General features: G+C 39.8%; 3 protein-coding genes across 6 annotated transcripts in view; 1 reads left to right on the forward strand and 2 right to left on the reverse strand.

Annotated features, from left to right (window-relative positions):
* Positions 1-4008, reverse strand: part of si:ch73-95l15.5 (putative leucine-rich repeat-containing protein DDB_G0290503) — a 10287-nt gene extending 6279 nt beyond the window's left edge. Inside the window, exons 1-4 of one of the 3 annotated variants that reach the window (XM_032519077.1) lie at positions 3880-4008; positions 2474-2700; positions 1396-2399; positions 1014-1160 (exon numbers count right to left, since the gene is read on the reverse strand). In XM_032519077.1, coding sequence (XP_032374968.1) covers positions 1014-1160; positions 1396-2399; positions 2474-2645 — 1323 coding nt within the window. In that variant the 5' untranslated portion in view covers positions 2646-2700; positions 3880-4008. Of the gene's footprint in view, positions 1-1013; positions 1161-1395; positions 2400-2473; positions 2701-3738 lie in introns of all 3 variants that reach the window. The other 2 variants (XM_032519076.1, XM_032519078.1) reach the window with 2 other exon arrangements.
* Positions 4009-6060: 2052 nt separating this feature from the next.
* Positions 6061-12868, reverse strand: LOC116691379 (lysosomal thioesterase PPT2-A). The gene is made up of 8 exons (XM_032518961.1): positions 12490-12868; positions 11370-11523; positions 9456-9551; positions 9192-9299; positions 8986-9069; positions 8804-8888; positions 6782-6836; positions 6061-6641 (listed from the first exon to the last, which is right to left on the reverse strand). Exons 1-8 carry the CDS (start codon positions 12658-12660, stop codon positions 6498-6500), a joined length of 897 nt encoding a protein of 298 aa, XP_032374852.1. The 5' UTR covers positions 12661-12868; the 3' UTR covers positions 6061-6497.
* An 800-nt stretch (positions 12869-13668) lies between these two features.
* Positions 13669-21771, forward strand: part of dhx16 (DEAH (Asp-Glu-Ala-His) box polypeptide 16) — a 14953-nt gene continuing 6850 nt past the window's right edge. The window contains exons 1-16 of one of the 2 annotated variants that reach the window (XM_032518960.1): positions 13669-13973; positions 14323-14541; positions 14682-14914; positions 15118-15295; positions 15392-15448; positions 16063-16317; positions 16431-16664; positions 17385-17576; positions 17751-17861; positions 18109-18224; positions 18648-18858; positions 19281-19379; positions 20180-20332; positions 20712-20852; positions 21077-21239; positions 21342-21460. In XM_032518960.1, coding sequence (XP_032374851.1) covers positions 14344-14541; positions 14682-14914; positions 15118-15295; positions 15392-15448; positions 16063-16317; positions 16431-16664; positions 17385-17576; positions 17751-17861; positions 18109-18224; positions 18648-18858; positions 19281-19379; positions 20180-20332; positions 20712-20852; positions 21077-21239; positions 21342-21460 — 2460 coding nt within the window. In that variant the 5' untranslated portion in view covers positions 13669-13973; positions 14323-14343. The remainder of the gene's footprint in view (positions 13974-14322; positions 14542-14681; positions 14915-15117; positions 15296-15391; positions 15449-16062; positions 16318-16430; positions 16665-17384; positions 17577-17750; positions 17862-18108; positions 18225-18647; positions 18859-19280; positions 19380-20179; positions 20333-20711; positions 20853-21076; positions 21240-21341; positions 21461-21771) is intronic. The other variant, XM_032518959.1, reaches the window with a different exon arrangement.

The raw sequence follows: 21771 nt of genomic DNA on the forward strand, positions 1-21771 counted from the left end.
GTGTGTGGTGTGTTTGTTTTTATCTGCACCTGCAAACGAGGAAACGCAGACACACCCTTCAACAGACACAAAAACACAGTACATCCACCCTCCATTCCTTTCATTACGCTGTTCAACATTTAGAGGTGTTTGTGGAGCCGCTCTGCGGTTTTGCACTGTGTATTAAACATGTTTTCATTATGTGAAAGAAAAAAGGTTAGGAGGCAATCATATCTTATGAAAGCTGGTAAAAAAATAAATAATTGGGTACATTTTGTGCAACATCAGAACTTCAGTGACATCTTTATGTTATTTCCACTTAGATTTCTTTATTTTTAGATTAGATTTTAATTCCATAGCTTTTACATGAATTTGTTTTTTAACCCCATGATTTATAAATTCATAAAAATATATAAATTTTGGGAAACACACTTAATTGCTGTCTTGCCTTAGTTAGATAAGAAGATTGAAACCGCTCTCATATTTTTTTATTAAATAGGACTACAGCCACTAGCTGGTTACCTTAGCTTAGCATAAAGACATGGGGAAAGAGCTAGCCTGGCTTTGTCCAAATGTTAAATAATTAAAATAAAATTAAAATCAGACCTACCAGCAACTCTAAATCTGAATCTGGTTTTTATCTTAATACATAATACAAAAATGTGATTTGATGACTATGATCAGGAGGAATGACTACAGCCTGCAAAACCTGTTTTAATGTAGGGGAACTTGACTAATGTTTTAAAGGGGAACTATGCAGTTTTGGCCATTTTCTTCGCTTCTTGCTCCCAGGTTTCTCTAGAGAGCTCCCTTTACAGCTTTGGAATAGACTTTTGGCAGTTTAATTGTGTTTGACTCCTTGTTCAGGCAGTCTGCCGTTTTCCTCTCTTCCCCACTCCCCTCCCCCCCGTTTCCAGCCTTTATGCTAAGCTACTCTATCTCTCTGGCAAGAATGCAAAAAAAAATGTCAAACAACTCTTTCAACATATAATTGTCTTGATTGGAGTAAGAGCAAGAGCACAGTGAATACATACAGGGGCCCAGTCTTCTGATCCATTGACTTCAGTTGTTTTGCTCCTCCCATGTTTCAGCTCAGCCTCCAGGGTCCTGATATGGGACACAGCTTGGTCCAGCTGGCCACGCAGGTGCCTGACCGCATGGTGAACCTGGCCAGTTGTGCTCTGAAATGAAAAAATATTCCATGGTAAACATGAGTTGTGCTATTATTTCGTAAAAACAAAACGTGTAGTTCTAATCTTGTAGGACTGCTGGACTGACCTCAGTTGCTCCCGGTTTACCTATTGCAGCACACTGTGTCAATATTTACAGCACACACACAGCGTCTGTTCAGAGTTCTTCTTTTCATACATATAGTACATTTTAATGGCATGCTCTAACAGTAATAAAAACACTCACCTGTTGATGAAGAGGCATGAACTCATCCCTCATCTCTGATAGGACATCCCCGTCCTCTTCATCCGTTTCCTCCACTCCGTTCTCCACCCTCCCAAAGTTCAGCACCCTGTTCACTGAGGGTGACGCCATCTCTCCAACTTTTCCTGAGTACTTCCTGTCCAGCACTGGGATCCTACTCCCTGATGGCGAACTGACCGGCTTTGCTTCAATATTTCTCAGCTCCTTAAGCACAAAGTTGGCCGACTGAACACTTGCTGAGTCAAATGGGTCGTTACCATCAAGCGAGTCCAGAGACTGAATGGACTCAGTGCGGGACGATGCTTGTAAGGAGAGAGTGGACCCCGCCAGTGAAGACGGGCTGGAGCTGAAGGATGGCATCCTGTGCCAGTGGAGGGGCATGCTCTGGGATTTGTCCCGCGACAATGCCAACGGGGAGAACGGCTGGAAAGGCAAGCGGCGAGGAACCCCGCAAACTGACTCATAATCCGAGTCGGATACCCGTAAAGAATCACAGCCTTCACATCCTTTGCCCTGTTTGCATCTTTTACCGGTTCTTATAAAATACGGGCATGTGTCCCACTTCTCGGACCAGCACTCGTACTCTGAGAGTGCCATGTTCTCTTTGAGCATCTCCCTGTAGCCCTCCTTTACCATCTCTCCGTCCTCCTCGCTGGTGCTGCCCCTGCTATGAAAGTCCCGTGGGTGTCTCTGGTGGTAGCTTTGGCGCACCCAGTGTCTGATCTTGTCCCTCTCCTGCGTTAGCTTCTGAAGGCGCTCGGACGAAAGCACCCTCACCCTGGCTATCACCGAGTCAAACTTGAATACCCGCTCGAGGAGGCACACACATTTGCCGCACACAAACTCCCCCTGCCCGCTGCCCCGTGAGACAGGCTGCCCCAGTATGTGAGTCAACACAGGGAGCAGATCCATCCCTTTGGACGGGGAGTTAAGGGATAACTGGGACTTGGAGAGAGACACAGAGGAACCCAAAGATAATGAGCTGCCTGTGAAGAGTAAAAGTAAGTTAACTTCTCATTCTGTAATAAAGACTTTTTAAGGCCATATGCTCCAGACTCACCCCAGGGACTGCTCTGCGAGGACCGAGACAGACTTCCTCCTCTCAGAGACTCTGTCGGGGTCTGAGGCTGACTAGTCTTTTTATTTTGGCCGCCAAACAGCCAGCGCCGTTGGTTTCCCTGGAGAGCTCCGCCACACATTCTGCACGAGTCATTTTTACCTCTGGAGGACATCGCAAACTGAGGCTGATGCTTTCCCCCTTATTGTCTGATAGATGTTGGAAATTCTCTGTGAATGAAAAAAATAAGGAGACATTTACAGCAATCTGGGAGTCAGGAACCAACAAGGGTAAACAGAATGAGCATGTGAGCGCCTCACAGAGCTGCTAACTTGGTCTAGTTTTTCACCTTTTTAGGTAGGTTAGGAAAAATCATTCTTAAATTAAACTAATTGTGGTTCATGATGTCCTCAATAGTGTTATGGGGAATTAAGGGGTTTTAACAGCCCAAGGTCTTCATATACACACACAAATGATACACATAATAACAGGTCAGGAAAAGTTTGATTAATCTACCCAGTTTGACATATTCAGTGTCTCTCCAGTGCTTTGACTAAATGTTTAGTTTGAGGTCTTTCATGCGTGGATGTTTATTTGCCGGTTTATTGCAGCTCCCAGCTGCTGGCTGTTGACAGTAGCTTCCACCTAGGGCGGGACACGTCGACCTTGAGCCACGCTGACAGTGAATTCACTCAGACTGTCGATGAATGAAACTTTCTCTTCCAGTCTGTCCACAGTCCGGCATTCTCTCCACCGCGCTGTGTCAGCGCTGGAGTAGCCGAGTCTCTCCACGAACCTTTCCCCCCCCCACTCACAAAAGAGACACCCTTCAATTATTTTGACCAGATAACACCACTTTAATTTGAATTTTATATCAAAAATATTTTTTATGCATTCGGAAACCGTGAATTAAACCCCCAAACGCAACAAATTACATGTATCCACGACATTTGACTGTTTAAATACAATTGAAATGTTTTCTTTTCATCCGGGCAACCAAAAACAACAGGCGACATGTTTCCAAAGGGAAACTCTTCATCGTCCAGTGGAAAACAGTTGAACTGTAGTGTATCTGATTCTATTTTTAACCCTGAACTGCAGCGATTCAACGTGAAAGTGTAACGTCAGCGTGTAAAAGTGGAGCAGCAGCAGCGTTTCATAAATATATTGGGAACATTCAGTCACCGCCCTCAGTTTGCTTCGGTCTACTTTTAACGCTTCACAGACACACAATTAGCTTTAATATAAACGGTGTTTTAAAGCCTTACGTGTGAGTCCTCCGGGCTTCAGACGCTAGAAAGAGTTTAAAGTCCGACCCGCGAGGCAGACTTCTTCATTGTCTCCTCAGAAATGGGGCGAAGTCTCTCGTACACAAGTGTAAAATGTAACGTTAAGGTAAAGTTTCTTACATAAAAATCTCCACCCGGAGCTGAGCTGGAGCCGCGTTGCACCACACCGGAGCAGCAGAGGAAGAGAGGTGGGTGTCACCGTGCACGCGTCATCGGTCTCATACCTGTTTGAGCGCGAGCACACGGAGGAGGTGTATAGAGGTGAGGTGTGCAAACAGTGGCTGGGAGGCGTGACAGCGGTGGAGTGGAGACCCGGATCATGTTCACACACTCCACCCTGCACAGTAGAACTATTACTTAGTAGCCGACAAAACAATAATTAACACATTAGAGTGCCAAAACAAATGTGCAAATAAAAAAATAATAAAAATTATATGAAGAGAAATGTGTAAATACAAAGTCAAATAACAAATTATAATTGAATAATTATAAGAATGTTCATGTATATTCACATATATGTTTATTTATGTACTAATATATATATATATATATACAGCTCAGCTCAGCTGTGTTAATCTGATACACCATGATGGCACCAACATATGGTTTGGGAACCATTATAACAAGTGGTTTTGTAGAAAGTATAAAGCCACCCAGACCCCTGAAAAAGCTCCCCCACATGTTTTCTTTCTTTTTTACAGCTTATATCTGTTTACATTTTGGCAAATCCACACCATTAAAAGCATGCCAATTTGTTTTACTTGCAGTATGTTTGCATTGTACCATTAGACAACTATCATTGTCTGCATTACTTTGATCCTGCAGAAAACTTTGAAATGGGATGGTTGTCAGGCTAGTTCTGAAGCATTTTTCCGACCAAGTAGTTACAGATTAGTAGTACAGATAGTTATGATTTCCGAGCAGATTTATGGAGGTAGGCTATTTGCGATATGCGATGGACGTCACAGATAATGATATCCTCAGGAAGTCACACTGTATCATCAACACGTGTTCCATGTGTGATTTGACTGAGTTATGACTCTGAGAAGAAGTATGGTTTTTGACTAAAGTTTACCTCATTTTGTCGCTCTGCCCAAAACAATTTCATGATAAAATGCCATCTAATAATGAGTTAAATTACAGAAGCACAGTGAACATTTAATTCCCCATCTCCTCCTGTAATGTTGTAATCCCTGTCCTGCAGTAATGTAATGTACAATTATTCTTAATGTATGACTTCATTGTGACTTACTATCTAATAATTCTTAAAAGCTTAACTTTCTCTAATAATTATATGAGGAATAGTCGTAGTTTTAGATTAGATAGATAGTTTGCCTTTTTTGATTTTGATTATTGACTTCATTATACTTTTATAAACACTTGGTCACATATTGCAGTTATAGACTAAATCTGCTTAAAATGGTTTCTTGCATGTTATTTTTTGCAATAAACATATTTCCTTACACAAATAACACTCAAATCGAAACTAAAATTATTCTCTTTGTAAAATCATAAAATATGCTATATTCTATTAAAATATAATTTCTGATTTAGATGAATTCCCTTTTGTTCTATTAGCTGACAATCCATAACTCAACCCCTATTAATCAGTTCATTAAGGAAAAATCAATTGGATTAATTGATTAATCACAACCCTGACATGCTGCTTTAACCAATCATGTGTAAAGGGCGAAAGAATCAACATTTACTGTCAGAGCCTAAAGGGGACAATCTGCACAATCTCTCAACAATGAAACAGGGTAATTATTAAATGAAAGTGCTCAAAGATATCTAAAACAATCACTAAAAATTACTTACTTTATATCATTTCAAATGTTCAGTTTTTATTGAGTACTTATATTTGTCTCTGTGTAGACTTCATTGTAAGGCCGTGCTTTGTGGCACTGTTGTATTTATATTTAAATGTGCTTCTTTTTGTGTTATTGTACTTAGATGAAGAAGCGGCATCCTTAAAATATGCATCTACAGTTTAATTTTTTTTAACAGCAACTTTGCAATGTAATTTTATTAAAAATGTGAAGGGAATGATGTAGGCTACTGGACTACAATACAATGAGGAGTTTTTATATTCTTGCGGGGCAACATGCTTGTTTGTTGGTTATGGAGTGTGATTGTTACAACCTAACAACACATTTCCCAGAATTGTATAACATCATTTGGCGATACCTTCAGGAACAACTTAAGTTTTTTGAATGGTAAAAATGAAAATCAGATTTAATGTTTTATGGTTTTAAAAACTCCCAATAAAAAAATAAATAAAACAGACTGATGATTTTGAGGTTAGTTCATACAAAACACTTTAATACAGAAGAACATCTCACATATTTTTAAAAGATCAACTAAAATCAAGTTACATGAGGCAGAAACATAAACACCTATACGTTTCACCCTCAAGAAAAGACGACAAATCAGTTTTCATTGAATTCAGCCTTGACAAGACACCATCAACCATGAACCATCATTAACTACCACCAGATGGCAGCAGATGATTGACCATTCCACTGTAGATGAATAAGGTCATTACTAATGGTTTACCACAATGCGTGGCTCACTGCAGACTGTTACCCACAATATTCAGGACCATTCAAGGATGTTTCTATTGAGAGAATTTTAAAGCACTAAAAATTCAAGACCATATTTTTCTGTCTATAGAAGCCTTTTTTGTTCAGAAGAGAAACAAGAGCAAGCATTTGTGAATTCTATTTGTATATACATATTCATGTGAGCCACTTCTCTATGCAGGTCATAAACACTGTGTAGTTTGAGTGCCACTGAATGTGCTTCACTCCAGAGTGAACGCACACCGACACGTCGCCTCGAGCGTCCAGCGTCTTCAGCCCAAACGTGTTGTTCTTGTAAGACTTTCAAAAGGGAGAGGAGAGGATAAGTTATTACAAAATGTCTACTGTGTTACAGAGACCCTAAAACAAATATGAATATGGGTTACTTTCAAGACACAATGGTTTGTGTATATACTGTATATATTAGTTTTGCAGCTTACCTCCTGGTTTCTCATTTCTACAATGTTTTCGTCGCTGTCATAGAATCCAAAGTGGCTGTTTTTAGAAAAGAGGAAACAGTCAGTTCAGGTAAAGAGGTCTCGAAACCTTTGCTGCAGTTTTGACCAGAAACAGTTCACTCGTCTCACATTTTGGTGATGTTAGAATAATTTCATTATTAAGAATGAACAGAAACTACTGAAGTTGTAATGAGTAGCATCAGTTTACAGCACTCTCAGCCCGAGTACAGAAATGGATTAACGAATAAGCTTTCTACAACAGCTTTTTGTAAACGTAAAATGAGATAAGTCTCTATAGTCAAAATAAAGTGTCAATGTCAGTTTATCTCAATCCAAGGGTGCCTGTTCTTTTCTCAAAGTCACACCGTGCTCCAGACAAGGACAATACAGTGGATACCAGATGATGACAGCAGTAATGCAAACGGTTTTAATGCCAATCAGAAAAAAATTATGTATCGTAATGTTTCTAACAGCAGACTAACTACTTAATTGTCTGGATCCTCAGTATCTATCTAAGCCAAGAATGTCAATCCCACTGGGAATGACTTTTCAAAAATCCTCTCTCTGTCCTCCTCACTTTTAAGGTTTCAGTCTGATGTAATCACTGAGATGTCTCTAAAAAGTTCCTTCAGACTGTCAAGCTGCAAAAAATCCAGAGTGGAGATATTGGTAAGAGTGTGTTTTTAAGTTTTACTGTAGGCTTTTACAATTTGTCCTCTGATTAGTAAAGGTTGTACCTGACTGAGAGGTAGACCTGCAGGCAGACTTAGTTGTTAAAATACTTCAAATTTAATGTGTGTCAGTTATAGTCAGTGTTCTCTTTATAGCTAGTGACCATCAATCAAAGATTAGGCCGTAAAGGACAGAAGCACATAAATAAGTACCTAGAATATAGGTTTCAGGTCTCTATTAACAAAAACCATTAAGTGGCGTTAGTGTGTTGAATTTCTTCTTTTTTATTAGGCTACTATTAATTTGGAAGCCCCATATATATGCCATTATAATATGTTATTTGCTACGAATATACTGTATATATGTAACTCATTCAAATGTTTAAAGGTTATGTTTTTGAATTTGTTTGGTGAAGGATCTCTGGATACATGGGGATTGTGCATGTGTTTGGATTATTCAAAAGCTCTTTTTAATTTAAGTTGTTCTTAATGTTAACTTTTCACATGATCAATTAATGAAATAACATTTTTTTTAATTAATTTAGAAATGCTCAGGTTGTCATATTCATTCTGTTTGGCTGTTTATTAATAAGGGAAATAAAATCAGAACAAATCATATACCTAGAAAAAAAATTGGTTAAAAAGGGGATATAGAGTGAATTACTTACTTACTGTTAGGAGCACGAGTGTATTATTGTTGTTGTAAGAGAAAGAAGGCTGTTATACACTACCGGTCAAAAGTTTGGGGTCATTTAGAAATTTCCATTGCACTCAGAATACACTGCATTGTAAACAGAATACCAGCTGAGATCAGATGCATTGCTTTTTTTAACCGGGGCAGCAGTTTTCAGATTACATTATGTACTTACAGTTGTTTTTTTTTTATTATATCACATTAGCAAACAGAATGAGCCTTTGGAACATTCGATGAATGGTTGCCGATCACAGGCAATGTAGATGTTGCATTAAAGATCAGCCACCCACTCAGATCAGCTGGTATTCTGTCTGTAATGAAATGGTATGGAAATTTGTAAGTGACCCGAACTTTTGACCGTTAGTGTATATCCACCGCTAATTAATTAGGCGTATTTATTTATCACAGACACATTGAGTTGTCGCCACTCAACCACAAGGTTTGCGGTTCAATCCCAGGCTCCTCCGGCCACATGTCAAAGTGTCCCTGAGGAAGACACTGAACCCTAAGGTGCTCCCCGGATGATGTATGCATAGCTGTCCACTGCTTCTACTACTTACAATGGGTAAGCAATTCAATCTTATTACATTGTACTTTGAGTATGCGACAAATTAAGAAAGTATAAAACTTTGATGAAACCTGGACTGCCACGGTGTGATGACGCCATCATCTGGTCCTCCAATCAGCACAAGCTTCTTGATATTCAGGAAGTTTTCTCTCCATGCTGAGGAGGTGAAACAGGGAAATGCATGACTTTCTTTTTACAATGCATATTTCTACTCCACGTCCACACACATATTAACAGTAATGCATTCCACTACCTTTCATGTTGTTGTGAGGTCTGTCACCATTAAGCATAGCCAGAAAGTCGTTGCCCTCCAGGTACCGGGGACGATGGTGAGGGTCTGGGGAGAAAAGATAAATAAATATCCGTTGCACCCTAGTATCTTTTCAAGTAGTGATGTAATAGGCTACCACATACAAGTAAAAGGTAAATATTTTCTGATTTTCAAATCAGATTTCTCACCGTTCCAGTAGTTGCAGATAGACACTTTCTGTCCCACTCTGTTGTAGCAAAAATGAAACACTATCTTTTTTGTGCAGTCAGGAAATACCCTCCTCAGGTATTCTGTGTCTGTGGAGAAATCCAGTATAGGGAAATTTAGGATCTATTAAATACTGTCTGAAGTTCTGGTAAATTAACTAGGACTCCTTAAATGTCATGATTCGCTGGAGGACAAGGAATTATCCTCTACAGACATGCTTAAAACATGAAATGAAGCTCCTTGACCTCCATACTGCCCGGCCTGTGGTGATGATAGCGAAACAAAGGTGTGCACGTTGTGGTCTGGAGCCATGGACAGAAGTGCTCGACAAATTAGACCACCTTAGAAAGAATAGGAGAAGACACAATATCAAGAGAGTTCCAAACAAACCAGTTGGCTACATGAGATCTGGTGCAGGGATCCTTATGTGTTTTATCCCTCTGGAGAGATGCATCTTGTATGTTAAGAGTGGATAAAATAGGACAAGTGGGTGCCCGCAAATGCATTTGTTACATCAAATTAAAGAGGTTATGGGAGGTTATGTATTGTTGTCCTTCTTTTCCTTAGCAGCTGTGAGGCTGTACTTAGGAACAGACGCTAGAATTCTCATAATGAAAATGCCAATATCTTTAATAGGTATAATGTTTATCATGTTAATCATTTGTCAGTCTTGACTTTGATAGCATGCAAAAAATAATTAGTGTAATGTAGTGCTAATTTCTGTAGATGCACATATATCTGGGGCTGATTTTTGGTCTTAGATAGTTGGATAAACTGACAGACTTTTTGGCTTGATTTTGGTTAGATGAAAAGTTAAGGGGTGATTAGTCTACATCGACGACATTTCATTTTCGGGATTGTTCAAGTGCCGCCGGATATTCCACCGGATGTCCCTACTTATCCGAGATACATGCCTTTAATACCTGTTGTGTTGTGCCTATGTGTCTAATACATGTTGAGCTAGGCTATTTCACAGGATAAGTGAAAATTTGACCAGCTGGTGGCGCAGTCAGATACATCCGCTGAGAACTATGAATGTCCACACAATTTACAGTAATGACAATCTCCTGTTTGTTAAATTAAGTGCTTTTCTTGACAAAACGTACTTGTTTTAGGTTTAATATGATTCTGCTGTGAAAAGGAGATTTGAATAAGTAAACTGCACAAATGCAGGAACTGTGATGGGTACAAAATGGCACTTTCATTATGCTAGAAATATGGAAGTGAAACATTAATACCTGCAAAAATAAATACTGTTCGTCAACTTTAATGTGTATGTAAAGCAATTGTATCTACTGTACTGCTGTGAGTGTGTGTGTGTATGTGTATATGTGTGTGTGTGTGTGTATGTGTATAGTATCTTTGCTTTTGATGTATGAATTGACTGTTTACTCAGTTGTCAGTTAATCAGGTACACCAAGCTTTTAATCTAATGCAATCAAATTCAACAGTGCTGCAGTACCTTCTCCCTTCATGAAGGTTGTAATGTTCAGTTTTTGTTTAAACTCTTTTAGAGAGATGGTGTAACTCAACTTTTTTTTGGAAGATGTTTGTGATGCTTTTGAACTGTATTGCATTATACAAAGAGGTGTTTATATTATTATGTCTACCTCATAATGAGCGTAGGCGAATCCATCAAGAGCAATCGGGGGTCAGTATCACGCTCGAGGACACCTAAGATCAGACCACCAACTCTGCAGTCAGTGGACGATCTGCTCTACCTGCTCAGCGACAGCCGCAGATTTACAATTGTTTCATGTATTTTTACTTAACAATAAATTAAACAGGTTTTAAACATAATCCAATTGGGATGTAAAAAGAAATGCATGCCACACCTTTTTTTAGGGATGTCAGACTTAGTCTTCAGACCCAACCACTGCGGACTCAGATGGCACTGGTCCCTCTGTAGTCACTAAAAGCTTGATACAACTTCCATTTCATTTTATCTTAGTCCTTATGAGCCCATTTTTCTCTTCCAATGTTTTCTCTCTTTTACTGGCAGGACATTTTAACTTGGATGCTTTCACCCATCATTAGTGTTCACTTTTACTTTTACTTTTACTGCTGCTGCATCCCAAATTGACCCTAGATAAAAGCTCACAGTTTTTGTTAAAGAATGGCAGTGGTGTGTGCATACAGTGTGTTGAGTGTGAGAGGACCTTGTGAGAAGCACACAAGATGGACGCCATCAGTAGCATTTTGCACAATGGAGTTGAAGGCTTTCCTGAAGTCTTGGACCTGCTTCCACATCGGCTCCAGACTGGCCAAGTTATCATACAAGTCAATCACTGTCACCTCGGTGCCTGGATGCACCTGTGAATAAAGGAAAAGAGTAAAAGACACAGTAATCACTGATTAAATCAACTATCAGCCTGATTACAGATGATGTTATCAGCCAACTCAGTTAATGTGGGCTCATGTAAAAAAAACGTTCTTTCAAAACAAAACTGATCTTGAGGAATAGAAAAATGACAGGGGAACAGAAACAATTACGTACCTTGAAAGATGATTTTAAACTTCACTTGAAATCTGACTGCTTTTTAAAATAATCTGTAATGTAGCTACTGTAGATATAAAGTCCAAAATTAGTTTAATTAATGCCTAGGATATAAGTGGGAGGTTTAATCGCTCACATAGTTGAAATCAAAAAGTTTCACTTCTGAGTAAATATGAGAGGAATATAATATGGAAAAGCAGGTTTATAAAAGAGTTTCTTTTAACAAAATGCATAAACAGGTGGACCCAAATTTACATTGTTATTTGCCAAATTATATTTTATCAGTGGTGTAAAGAAGTACAGTACATTTACTCAAGTACAAGTACAGCTTTTGGGTACTTTGCTTTAGTTTACACTACTTTACACTACTACTACTTTTACACTCAAACTTTAGTCACTAGTTACTTTGCAGATTGAGATTGTTAATACACAATTTAATCAACTAATAAATGATGATGTATTATAAATTACTGTAAGATACCAAATAACCAGTGGAAGTCAGCCCCACCTTTACCAGCTGAAACATTAAAGTGATGTATACACATTAATGCATATGCAGGTTACATGATTCTGAAATGAGCCATTCTGCAAAATTTGTATTTTTAACTTTTGATAAATCATTTTAAAAGCAGGTGGCAATACTACTTTCACTGAAGTAAAATATCTTTCTTCTTCCACCAATGATGTTCTACAAAAAATTACACCACAGAAGTCTCTCCCAAAGTAAACAACAACAACAACATGTTACTTATTTGCACATGTTCGCTTTTGAGATAGCCTACCTTGTTTATGTGAAAAGCCATCGTGTTGAACTGTTTTGGTCCATCCAAAATGCCATGAACGATGATGACAGGCTTGTACCCGTAAATGCAAACCCTTGTCAGCAGAAGCAGCAGCAGCTGCAGCTGCAGAATGGGACCCGGGGACTCTCGGATGATCTGCAGAGTCTTCATCTCTCTGCCCGGTCTCAGGTCAACTCTCTGGCCGAGCAGACTGGAGGATCGAGAGCAGGGACCCCGGATAGACTTTTGCCCCGGGGTGATTGGGTCTGAAAATACCTGATGAGTAATTATCTATCTCTTTAAACTTTTGTTTGAAGACTTTGAAGGCATGTGCGCGCTTCCTTCCTCATCACTCCTGTAACAGCGTGGGGTTTTCATTGTGTTTGAGATCACATCCGTTTTCGATATTCAGTTATACGCAGAGGGCTGATGACTCCATTGTATTTAATTGCAGTGGTGGGAAGTAACTATGTAAATTTACTCAAGTATCGTACAATTTTGAGGTACTTATTTTTGTGTTTGCTACTTTATCATTTTACTCCGCTTAATGTCAGAGGCAAATGTTTTACTTTTTACTTGAAAACTTACTAATTTGCAGATTCATATAATGAATACCAAATAGCCTAATCAACAAACAGATGGGGATGTATTATTGTAGATAGAAGCTCAGACTTTATTGATCCCTGGAAGGAAATTGACCAGATTAAAATTAGCTCAACTTTTATCAGCTGCAACATTAAAGTGATGCACACATTAATGCGTCAATACTTAAAATACAATATAGGCCGATATTATTCGGAAATGATCCGTTCTGCGGAATAAGTATGCTACTTTTACTTTTGGTGTTTTAAGTAGCCTTTATATGTTATGCTTATACTTTTGTATTTTTGCGTATGAACTATATATTATTTATATTATATTTGGTAGGTAGCCTATTTCTACTTTTAAGTAAAAGATTTGAGAATTTCTTCCACCACTGCTTGTTTACGTTGTGTGGAAATATACAAATTTATTTATTTATTAATGTATTCATTTGAAAAAACGCTTTTGCATTCCTTTATGACGGTGAGAAATAGAAAATTAAGTGGCATACAATACCCCTGTTGATGTTTTCCAGATGGCCGCATGGTGGCAGTAAGCGCTGCAGCCTCTGAGGCAGCTTTAATCTTCTTCGCTAAATTTTACACGATGTGTTTCCGCTTCCGCTGTCAGCATGCATTAAGCTAAGTTAGCATACATGTTTTGATTATTTTATTTATGTGGTGTTTTGTTTGTAGAAAAAAAAAAACACACAAAGTAATAATTTTACATGGCTACGGAAGACTGTAAATATCCATTAAGCGTCCCTACCGGGAACTCGTGAGCGACAGCTAACTAAACAACACCTCATTTATAACGTTTGCTAGCTAGAGTTAGCTAGCTCGCTCGCAGCCTGCAGCTACTTATGCCATAACAACAACGTTGTTTGAGCATTTTGAAAAGCGGTAAGTGAAGTTGTTAAGCCACTTTTGTTTTTCAAAAAAGTGTAATAAGTTAGCGCCTTTCAATCCAAAAATAAGACTCAAAATGGACCAATTTGTAATTAATCATGAAAGGTAGCAAAACTCAATATAAATGAGTCAGTTCGTAATTCAAAAAGTGTTGGTCTAAGATAGCTTTTGGCCGTCATTCCTTAATTTCATTTAATGTATTAATTTTAAATATTTTACCTTGCTGGGTTGTTCATTTTGGACTTAGGTCTTGCACTAAGATACTGATAAATGAAAACACTTTTAGATGTTTGGTTGAAGCCAGAAGTTTCTCTGACAATACGGTTTACATCTACACCTGCAGGGTGTTGTGCTCCCAGGCACCATGGCTAATCTAGAGCAGTGGGTGAATGACCGTCTCCATGACATCCTCGGGTTGAGTGACAGATATGTGTCTCAATTCATGATCGGCACTGCACGGAAAGCGTCGAGTCCTCAAGACTTTGTGACTCGCCTCGAGCAGACGGGCACGATTGACATCGAACCGAGTGTGGTTGCCTTTGCGCAGGAGCTCTTTGACAAGGTGAGTTCGATCGTGCTACCTTGTGTGGACTAAACATGAACTTCACATGAATTCAACAGTACAGTAGTTGCTTGCATTTTCAGTATGGGACATTTTGGTGTATGAAACCTCAGACAATCTTTTACCTCTGGGTGTTATAGATTCCCCGTAAACAGGTTGTTGAGAAACCAGCCCGTGCGATGGAACGGGAAGCCATTGAAATGGACAGGAAGAATCGCACGTACACATTACTGGAGGACAGCGACAGTGATGGAGACGCTGTGATAGAGAAGCAGAAGGGGAAAAAGAAAAGCCAGGACAAAGGAAACAGGAGGAAGCACATCAGACAGAAGAAAGAGAGTGAGTCGTCAAGTGAGGACGAAGCATCTAAAAGGTAATCCAGATATTATGTGCTGATTTTATTATGCTTGTTTGGTTTTTCTTTACAATTTGTTGTTTGTTTCGTATTGTTTCACAAAATAGAATGTGTTTGCGTATAGTGGTAGTAGTAGAACAGGAAAATCTGTCTTGTTGCAATAACTGAAAACAGAGCTGATTTCTAGAGCTTAATGATTAATATTTAGTTTCTAATATCAGGGGCAGTTCAGGCCAAGGGGACCACAAGTCTCTCAATAAGGAAGATGAAGAGGAAGAGTGGGAGAAGGAAGAGCGAGAGCGACAGCATGACATTGAAGAGAGAGATGCGTTTGCTGAGCGAGTGAAACAGAAAGACAAGGACAAGACCCGCAACATAACAGAGAGGACTGACAAAAAGGTGGGAGACAAAGGAAATTACAACACACATTTGTTCAAAGATGATCCACTATGCCATGCTGGTAAATACCTTTGCCTTTTGTCTGTTATGCTCCAGGCTTATGAGGAAGCTCAGAAGAGGCTGAAGATGGCTGAAGATGATCAGAAGAATATGGTATATATAGTTTGAGTGCCTGAATGCCTATTGTTTACATTTATTGTATATATGAACAGAATGTTTATCACATGAAGACTACCTAAATACTGTGCCCCTGGGCGATAAAAAAATTGTGTTTTGGTGGAATAGCAACCGTGATATCTGAGTTTGATATCGGGAAAAGATGGTGGAGACTTCAACAGATGAGTCCAAAAATTTCAGATCATTTGCAGCTTTATGCAAACAGTGAACATACTTTCATGACAAAGAGATTTGCCTTTTGTACACACACAAATGTCTATACAAGAATGACCACTGAACATCAGAATAACTGCGTTTTTATATTCCTCTTGTCCTCACACATGTCACTTTGTCCATTTCTGTGGGACGTTTACCTTCAAACTACTTCTTATTTGTAAAACACTTCTAATAGTTTTACACATTCCAATCTATTCCTGCAAGCTAGTGTTACCTCCAAGCTGCCCCTGCCATGGAAGCTCTTGAGAATATTTTTAGATATATTTCAACACCTGCATGCATAAATACCAACCTATCAGACAGTAAATTCAGTTGCCAGAATTCTAACGTGTACTGAAGTTCCTGATCCATCATCCTCCTCTATCCTCCTCTAGTTGCCAGAGTTGAGGAAGCGCTCTCGCTGGGATTATCTAAAGAAGAGAGAGGCCGAGAAGCTGGAGGACCTGGAGGCAGAGATCAAAGACGATGAGTACCTTTTCCATACAGATGAGCTGACTGAGAGGGAGAGAAAGGAGTTGGAATACAAACGCACCCTTCGTGACCTGGCTAAAGATTACAAAAAAGCTGGTGCCAAGGAACAGGAAGAGAGGAAGAACAGATACTATATGCCAGAAGAGAAGAGAACCAAAGTAGGAACGAGTGATGTCACATACCGACACAGTGTGCAGAAACAGTCTCCTACTAACGTGTGCATTGGTTCAGTTGTTGAACTTTTTCCATCCGTCCCTCTCCCCGTGACCAGGAGATGCCGCAGAGAGACCTGGAGCTGGAGGAAACTCCCATGGAGCTGGGAGGAGAGCAAGGCCGCTGGGAGGAGGAGAGGCTGAAGACGGCCTCCCTCAGCTTTGGCGCCAAGAGGGAGCGAGAGCAAGGGATGAGGCAGGAGCAGGAGAAGTACCAGCTGATCCTAGAGGAGGAAGAGATGATCGACTTTGTCAGCACTGCCATAACTATGAAGGGAACTCGGACGGAAGAGGTGGGTTGATTTGGTACTTTCTACTTCTTCGTTATTATTTAGGTATCAATTTTCATTTCACTTTCCCACTGATTAAAACGCTGTTTTTTTGCCCTGTTGTTCTTGCCACAGTCATCAGTCTGCAGTCGAACAGGATCTATCATTCAGAATGGAAATGCAGTTTTCTTTTGAGATCCTGAATACCTGCTTTTGAAAATAAAGGTCTTGGGACGTACAACTGCTAAAAAATGTTTTAAAAAGTTGTATAAAGCCTTTTATGGAAGGGAGCTGCGCAAACTTGCAAAGTCTAATAAGGAGTTTCTAGTTGAGTCAGTGTTGGTTGTGGCTGAAGACTACAAGATTGAAAATGATGGTGTGGTGTACCTTTGTTCAAGACTCCGCCCAGAAGTGTGTATTATTGCAGTGATGTACAGGAGCAAAGCCAGCACCATGATGACAATATTTTTGTGGCAATAATAGAAGGTGTTTCTTTGATGTAATTGAGGTTTAGTTAAATATTTTTTTCAGCATTGAAGAAAATCCATATGACTGAGAGAGCAACTAGAAAAAGGAAGTATAGAAAATGTATAATCCCTGCAACAGCCAGAATTTCCATATGTTTTGTCAACGTCTCCTAGAGCAAGGAAAAAACTGCTTCTTGCTTACTTATTGCATATTAATGTGAAAAGATAATGCCAGTGAACAGTAGAAATCCTTTTCCTCTGACCCTGTTGTGTTCAGGAGGAGCAGGTCCTGGCTCTGTCCCAGGCGGAGCTGAAGAAACAGTCCATGCAGGAGGTCCGACGCAGTCTGCCCATCTTCCCCTACAGAGAGGACCTGCTAGCTGCCATCCACGAGCACCAGATCCTGGTCATTGAGGGGGAGACTGGCTCGGGAAAGACCACCCAGATCCCGCAGTACCTCCTGGAAGACGTGAGTGCAGAAGCTAATGATTATAGGATCATATTCTCGCATATTAAACATGTTACTGATAGAACCGTGACCAGTATACATAACAAAAGTCCACTCAAAGGCAACCAAATTTGCAGCAAGTCAGTGTGACTGGATAGTGAAGAGGATAATCAAAGTTTGAAAACTCTCCCTCAGGGCTACACACAAGGAGGCATGAAGATCGGATGTACACAGCCTCGCAGAGTGGCAGCCATGTCAGTGGCATCCAGAGTGGCACAGGAAATGAGCGTCAAGCTTGGTAATGAGGTGAGCGTGGAACATAAAACATACTGATGCCATTTCTTTTTTACACACTTTTATTAATTCTAGTCGAGCATAATATATGAAAATTAAAATCTGTACAGCAATGAATACTGCGTTACACTATGTTTTTGTGTACTGCTGTTGTCTAATATTTTATATCATTTTGTTTTCTAGCATTCTTTATTTATTTCAGAGTCTTCTTGACTGTCTTGAATCCGTGTTTTCACATTAATTGTATTGCTTCATCCAGGTGGGTTATAGTATTCGTTTTGAGGACTGCACATCAGAGAGAACAGTGCTTAAGTACATGACAGACGGCATGCTGCTCCGAGAGTTTCTCACCGAGCCTGACCTGGCCAGCTACAGGTAATGCAAAGAAGGGAATCACTAACTGGTCCTCACTGGGTTGCTCTTCAACCTGTTCAGAAAATGAAGTTACCATACTGTTAATTTGCAGGCAAAAGATTGCTTTTGTCTATATTTTCCTTTGGGCATTAGGCTTTGCAGACAGATATTCATTACAATTTCTTTTAAAATGTGTGGCTTTCGATATTTTTGTTCAATCAATTTGGGTCTGGTGTCTTTGAATTACACTATTTATTTTATTAACACTTACCTTCCACTGCCTGACATCCCAATTTCCTCAGGTCAGTTGTTGCCCATAAACTTCCCACATTTCCTCTCTGCAGTTTTACATTTTTTAATTAATAAGTTCATGCACATTTATTGAACACTTGTAGGTATTAATGTATGTGCTCAATCCTCCCATCTTCCTCTCTCTCCCTCCAGTGTGATCATCATAGATGAAGCCCACGAGCGAACACTCCACACAGACATCCTCTTTGGTCTGATTAAAGACATCGCCAGATTCAGATCAGACCTTAAGGTGCTGGTGGCCAGCGCCACTCTGGATACCGAGCGCTTCTCCTGCTTCTTTGACGACGCACCAGTCTTCAGAATCCCCGGCAGGAGGTTCCCCGTTGATATATTCTACACTAAAGTAAGAACTAACATAATATTTAAGTACTGAATATAGTGCATATTACAATTTTTTTTAAATAATTGGGGAATTCTTGCTGCTTGATGGAAAATCACTGTCTGTGATGTCTGTTTTTTCTTGGCTACTTCAAAAGAAAATATTACTCCCAAACTTTTGTTTTGCATTCTTACGTATTTAATGAAAATTTGTAGTTTTACAAAAACTAATGAACAATAAAGAAAAATAGGTTGTTGTGAGTAAAGTGATCATCCTTGAGCCAGAGACGGGTATACAGCCTTTTGTGTGGGTCAACAAACCCATAAAAGTTTAAAGAGAAATGTTTAAAGTATTGTAAAGGTAATCCGTCAGCGGGTCAAATAAGTCTAGACAACCTCTGGTGCCAAAAATCAAACTGACCTGTTAATGTATGTTGTATATTCAAGGCTCCGGAGGCCGACTACCTGGAAGCCTGTGTGGTGTCGGTGCTACAGATCCACGTCACCCAGTCTCCTGGAGACATTCTGGTCTTCCTCACTGGACAGGTATTGTTTCTATTGAGCATGGGATTATTAAAGACTTTTGTCACAAGTTTGGACACAATTGTAATAGGAGATTAATCCTGGTGGTTTCCTTCACCTTATTTAGCTAGTAATATCTGCATATGTTCTGTCAACTTTGGACAAAACAATTGTCAGATATACTTATTCACTTCACAATTTGTTCACAAACAGATACGAATCCTTGTTTACCTCTTTAGCATTGTTCAGGCTGATGTAAAGTTGCCATCAAGACTGAATAGGAAAAGTGGTTAAAATAGAGGTGATTTCCACTCGTGCCCTACTCTGTGTATTTAGTCCTTATTAAACGTGTTTGTTCCTGCAATATTACGGTAAAAACGTCTCTTTATTTCACTCTTTTCTACTTCTTTCCCTCATTTGTGATTCATAGAATGAGGTAAAGTCTCCTCTAATAGTGCTCATTATCAGTTATTTTGTCAAGAGATCAGAACACAGTTTCAGTAGAGTACAACACCTGCTGTCAATCTCTGAAATCCGAAATCTTTCCCCAGCTGGGTCTTTGTAGCACCAAAAGTGTCCAATCAGTATATCACTTGTCAGTCCGTTAGACTTCTACGTCTACAGCTCATGGTGGGTTTGTAAAAAGCCAGAGTGAACATGAGCTTGGTCCGGGCCAAATTAACCAAACTACAGGTATGACAGCAACCTAAGTTAAATTGTTTACTTGACCAGTATTCACTGAGTGATGTCTCTACAAAGAATACATAGTTCTTATTATCTATCTGTGTGTGTTGGTTGACTCTTAAACCTCTTGTTTCTTGCAGGAGGAGATCGAAGCATGTTGCGAGCTGCTCCAGGATAGGTGCAGGCGACTTGGATCTAAGATAGCAGAGCTGCTGGTTCTTCCCATCTACGCCAACCTGCCATCAGACATGCAGGCAAAGATCTTCAACCCTACTCCACCTGGAGCCCGTAAGGTGAGACAATGTCTTATTCCTTTGCAGAATACTTGGGGAAGCTGTTATTGTTTTCTAATACAATTGCCCTGGATGTAGTAGGTCACTGTAGGATTACTATTTCATCTTGGCAGACACAAATGAAGACAATAGCTCTCTATCTTTTGAATATATCAGTTGTGTAAAACCTAGATCAAATGTCCATGTTTTTATTCACCAATAGAGGCTGCTGTCCTACAATGAGATTTGTTATAGAGACATGTCCTAGTTTTTTCAGTTTGGCAGATTGTTTTGATGTTTTATCACACCTTTGTTCCCTTTGTTTAAAACCTGGATTAAATAAGCCTTCTACTTTTTGTGAGCTGTGTTTACTTACTTTATCTCTCCCTGTCAACCCCAGGTGGTGGTCGCTACCAATATAGCAGAAACCTCGCTGACCATAGACGGCATCATCTACGTCATTGACCCAGGCTTCTGCAAACAAAAGAGTTACAACGCTCGCACCGGCATGGAGTCACTCATTGTCACACCGTGTTCCCGGGTAGCTACTCACTGTTTTTATTAGAGTTTAACAAGCAGGAGGTCTATGTTAAAGTGAGGGTGTAGTCTAGTGACACACATTTTAAAAATTCATCCACTCAGGCTACATGCTGTGATATTGTTTAAAGGCTAATGTCCAAGCGTTTTATGTCTTCATTGTTCTCTGTATTATTGGTTTCTTACCATTTTGCCAACCCCTGCTGTGTGTTTCTGTTTCACTGTCAGGCTTCGGCCAACCAAAGAGCAGGCCGTGCAGGCAGAGTGGCTGCTGGGAAATGTTTCAGGCTTTACACAGCCTGGGCCTTTAAACATGAGATGGAAGAATCGACTGTGCCCGAAATTCAGAGGACCAACTTGGGAAATGTAGTCCTGCTGCTGAAGAGTCTAGGTGAGGGGCCGTAGCGCTCTTGGATGGAATATAATGACTAATAAAATGATGGTGTGGTATTATTTGGTGGCTGTGCAATAAGCTAATACTTTTGGCTCATAGGTATCAATGACCTCATTCACTTTGACTTCATGGACCCACCCCCACATGAGACTCTGGTCTTAGCGCTGGAGCAGCTCTACGCTCTGGGAGCACTCAACCACCTGGGAGAGCTCACCAAGGTACAAACGCAGGGCCTGTGTTCATCAAAGTCCCAATTACACTTACTAGCAGCTATAATAAATATTTATATAATAACAATGTTTCAAATGGCAATATAAAAGTTTTTTTTTATCACACAGTACTTTATTAAAACTAAACTAAAATTAGGTAGCCAGGTAGATAAGCTAGTTTGTGATTGGTTCCCGCAAAATTATGACCTGAAGCAGGAGATTTAAACGTGCAGGTTTCCAGACCGAGCTGCAGGGCAAAATCAAATCGGCGGTAGAGTGGGCGGGGTTTACAAAAAAATCTAATAATCTTAATAAAAAAA

Source organism: Etheostoma spectabile, chromosome 6 (assembly GCF_008692095.1).
Source record: "Etheostoma spectabile isolate EspeVRDwgs_2016 chromosome 6, UIUC_Espe_1.0, whole genome shotgun sequence".
NCBI classification, from domain to species: Eukaryota; Metazoa; Chordata; class Actinopteri; order Perciformes; family Percidae; genus Etheostoma; species Etheostoma spectabile.

Excerpts from the sequence above, each read along its gene's own strand:
- LOC116691379 (XM_032518961.1), bottom strand. The coding sequence starts at position 12,660 with ATGAAGACTCTGCAGATCATCCGAGAGTCCCCGGGTCCCATTCTGCAG. Across the intron at positions 9,070-9,191 it reads TATCTGCAACTACTGGAACG|ACCCTCACCATCGTCCCCGG; the intron begins GTGAGAAATCTG and ends TTTTCTCCCCAG. Across the intron at positions 8,889-8,985 it reads ACCTCACAACAACATGAAAG|CATGGAGAGAAAACTTCCTG; the intron begins GTAGTGGAATGC and ends TCACCTCCTCAG.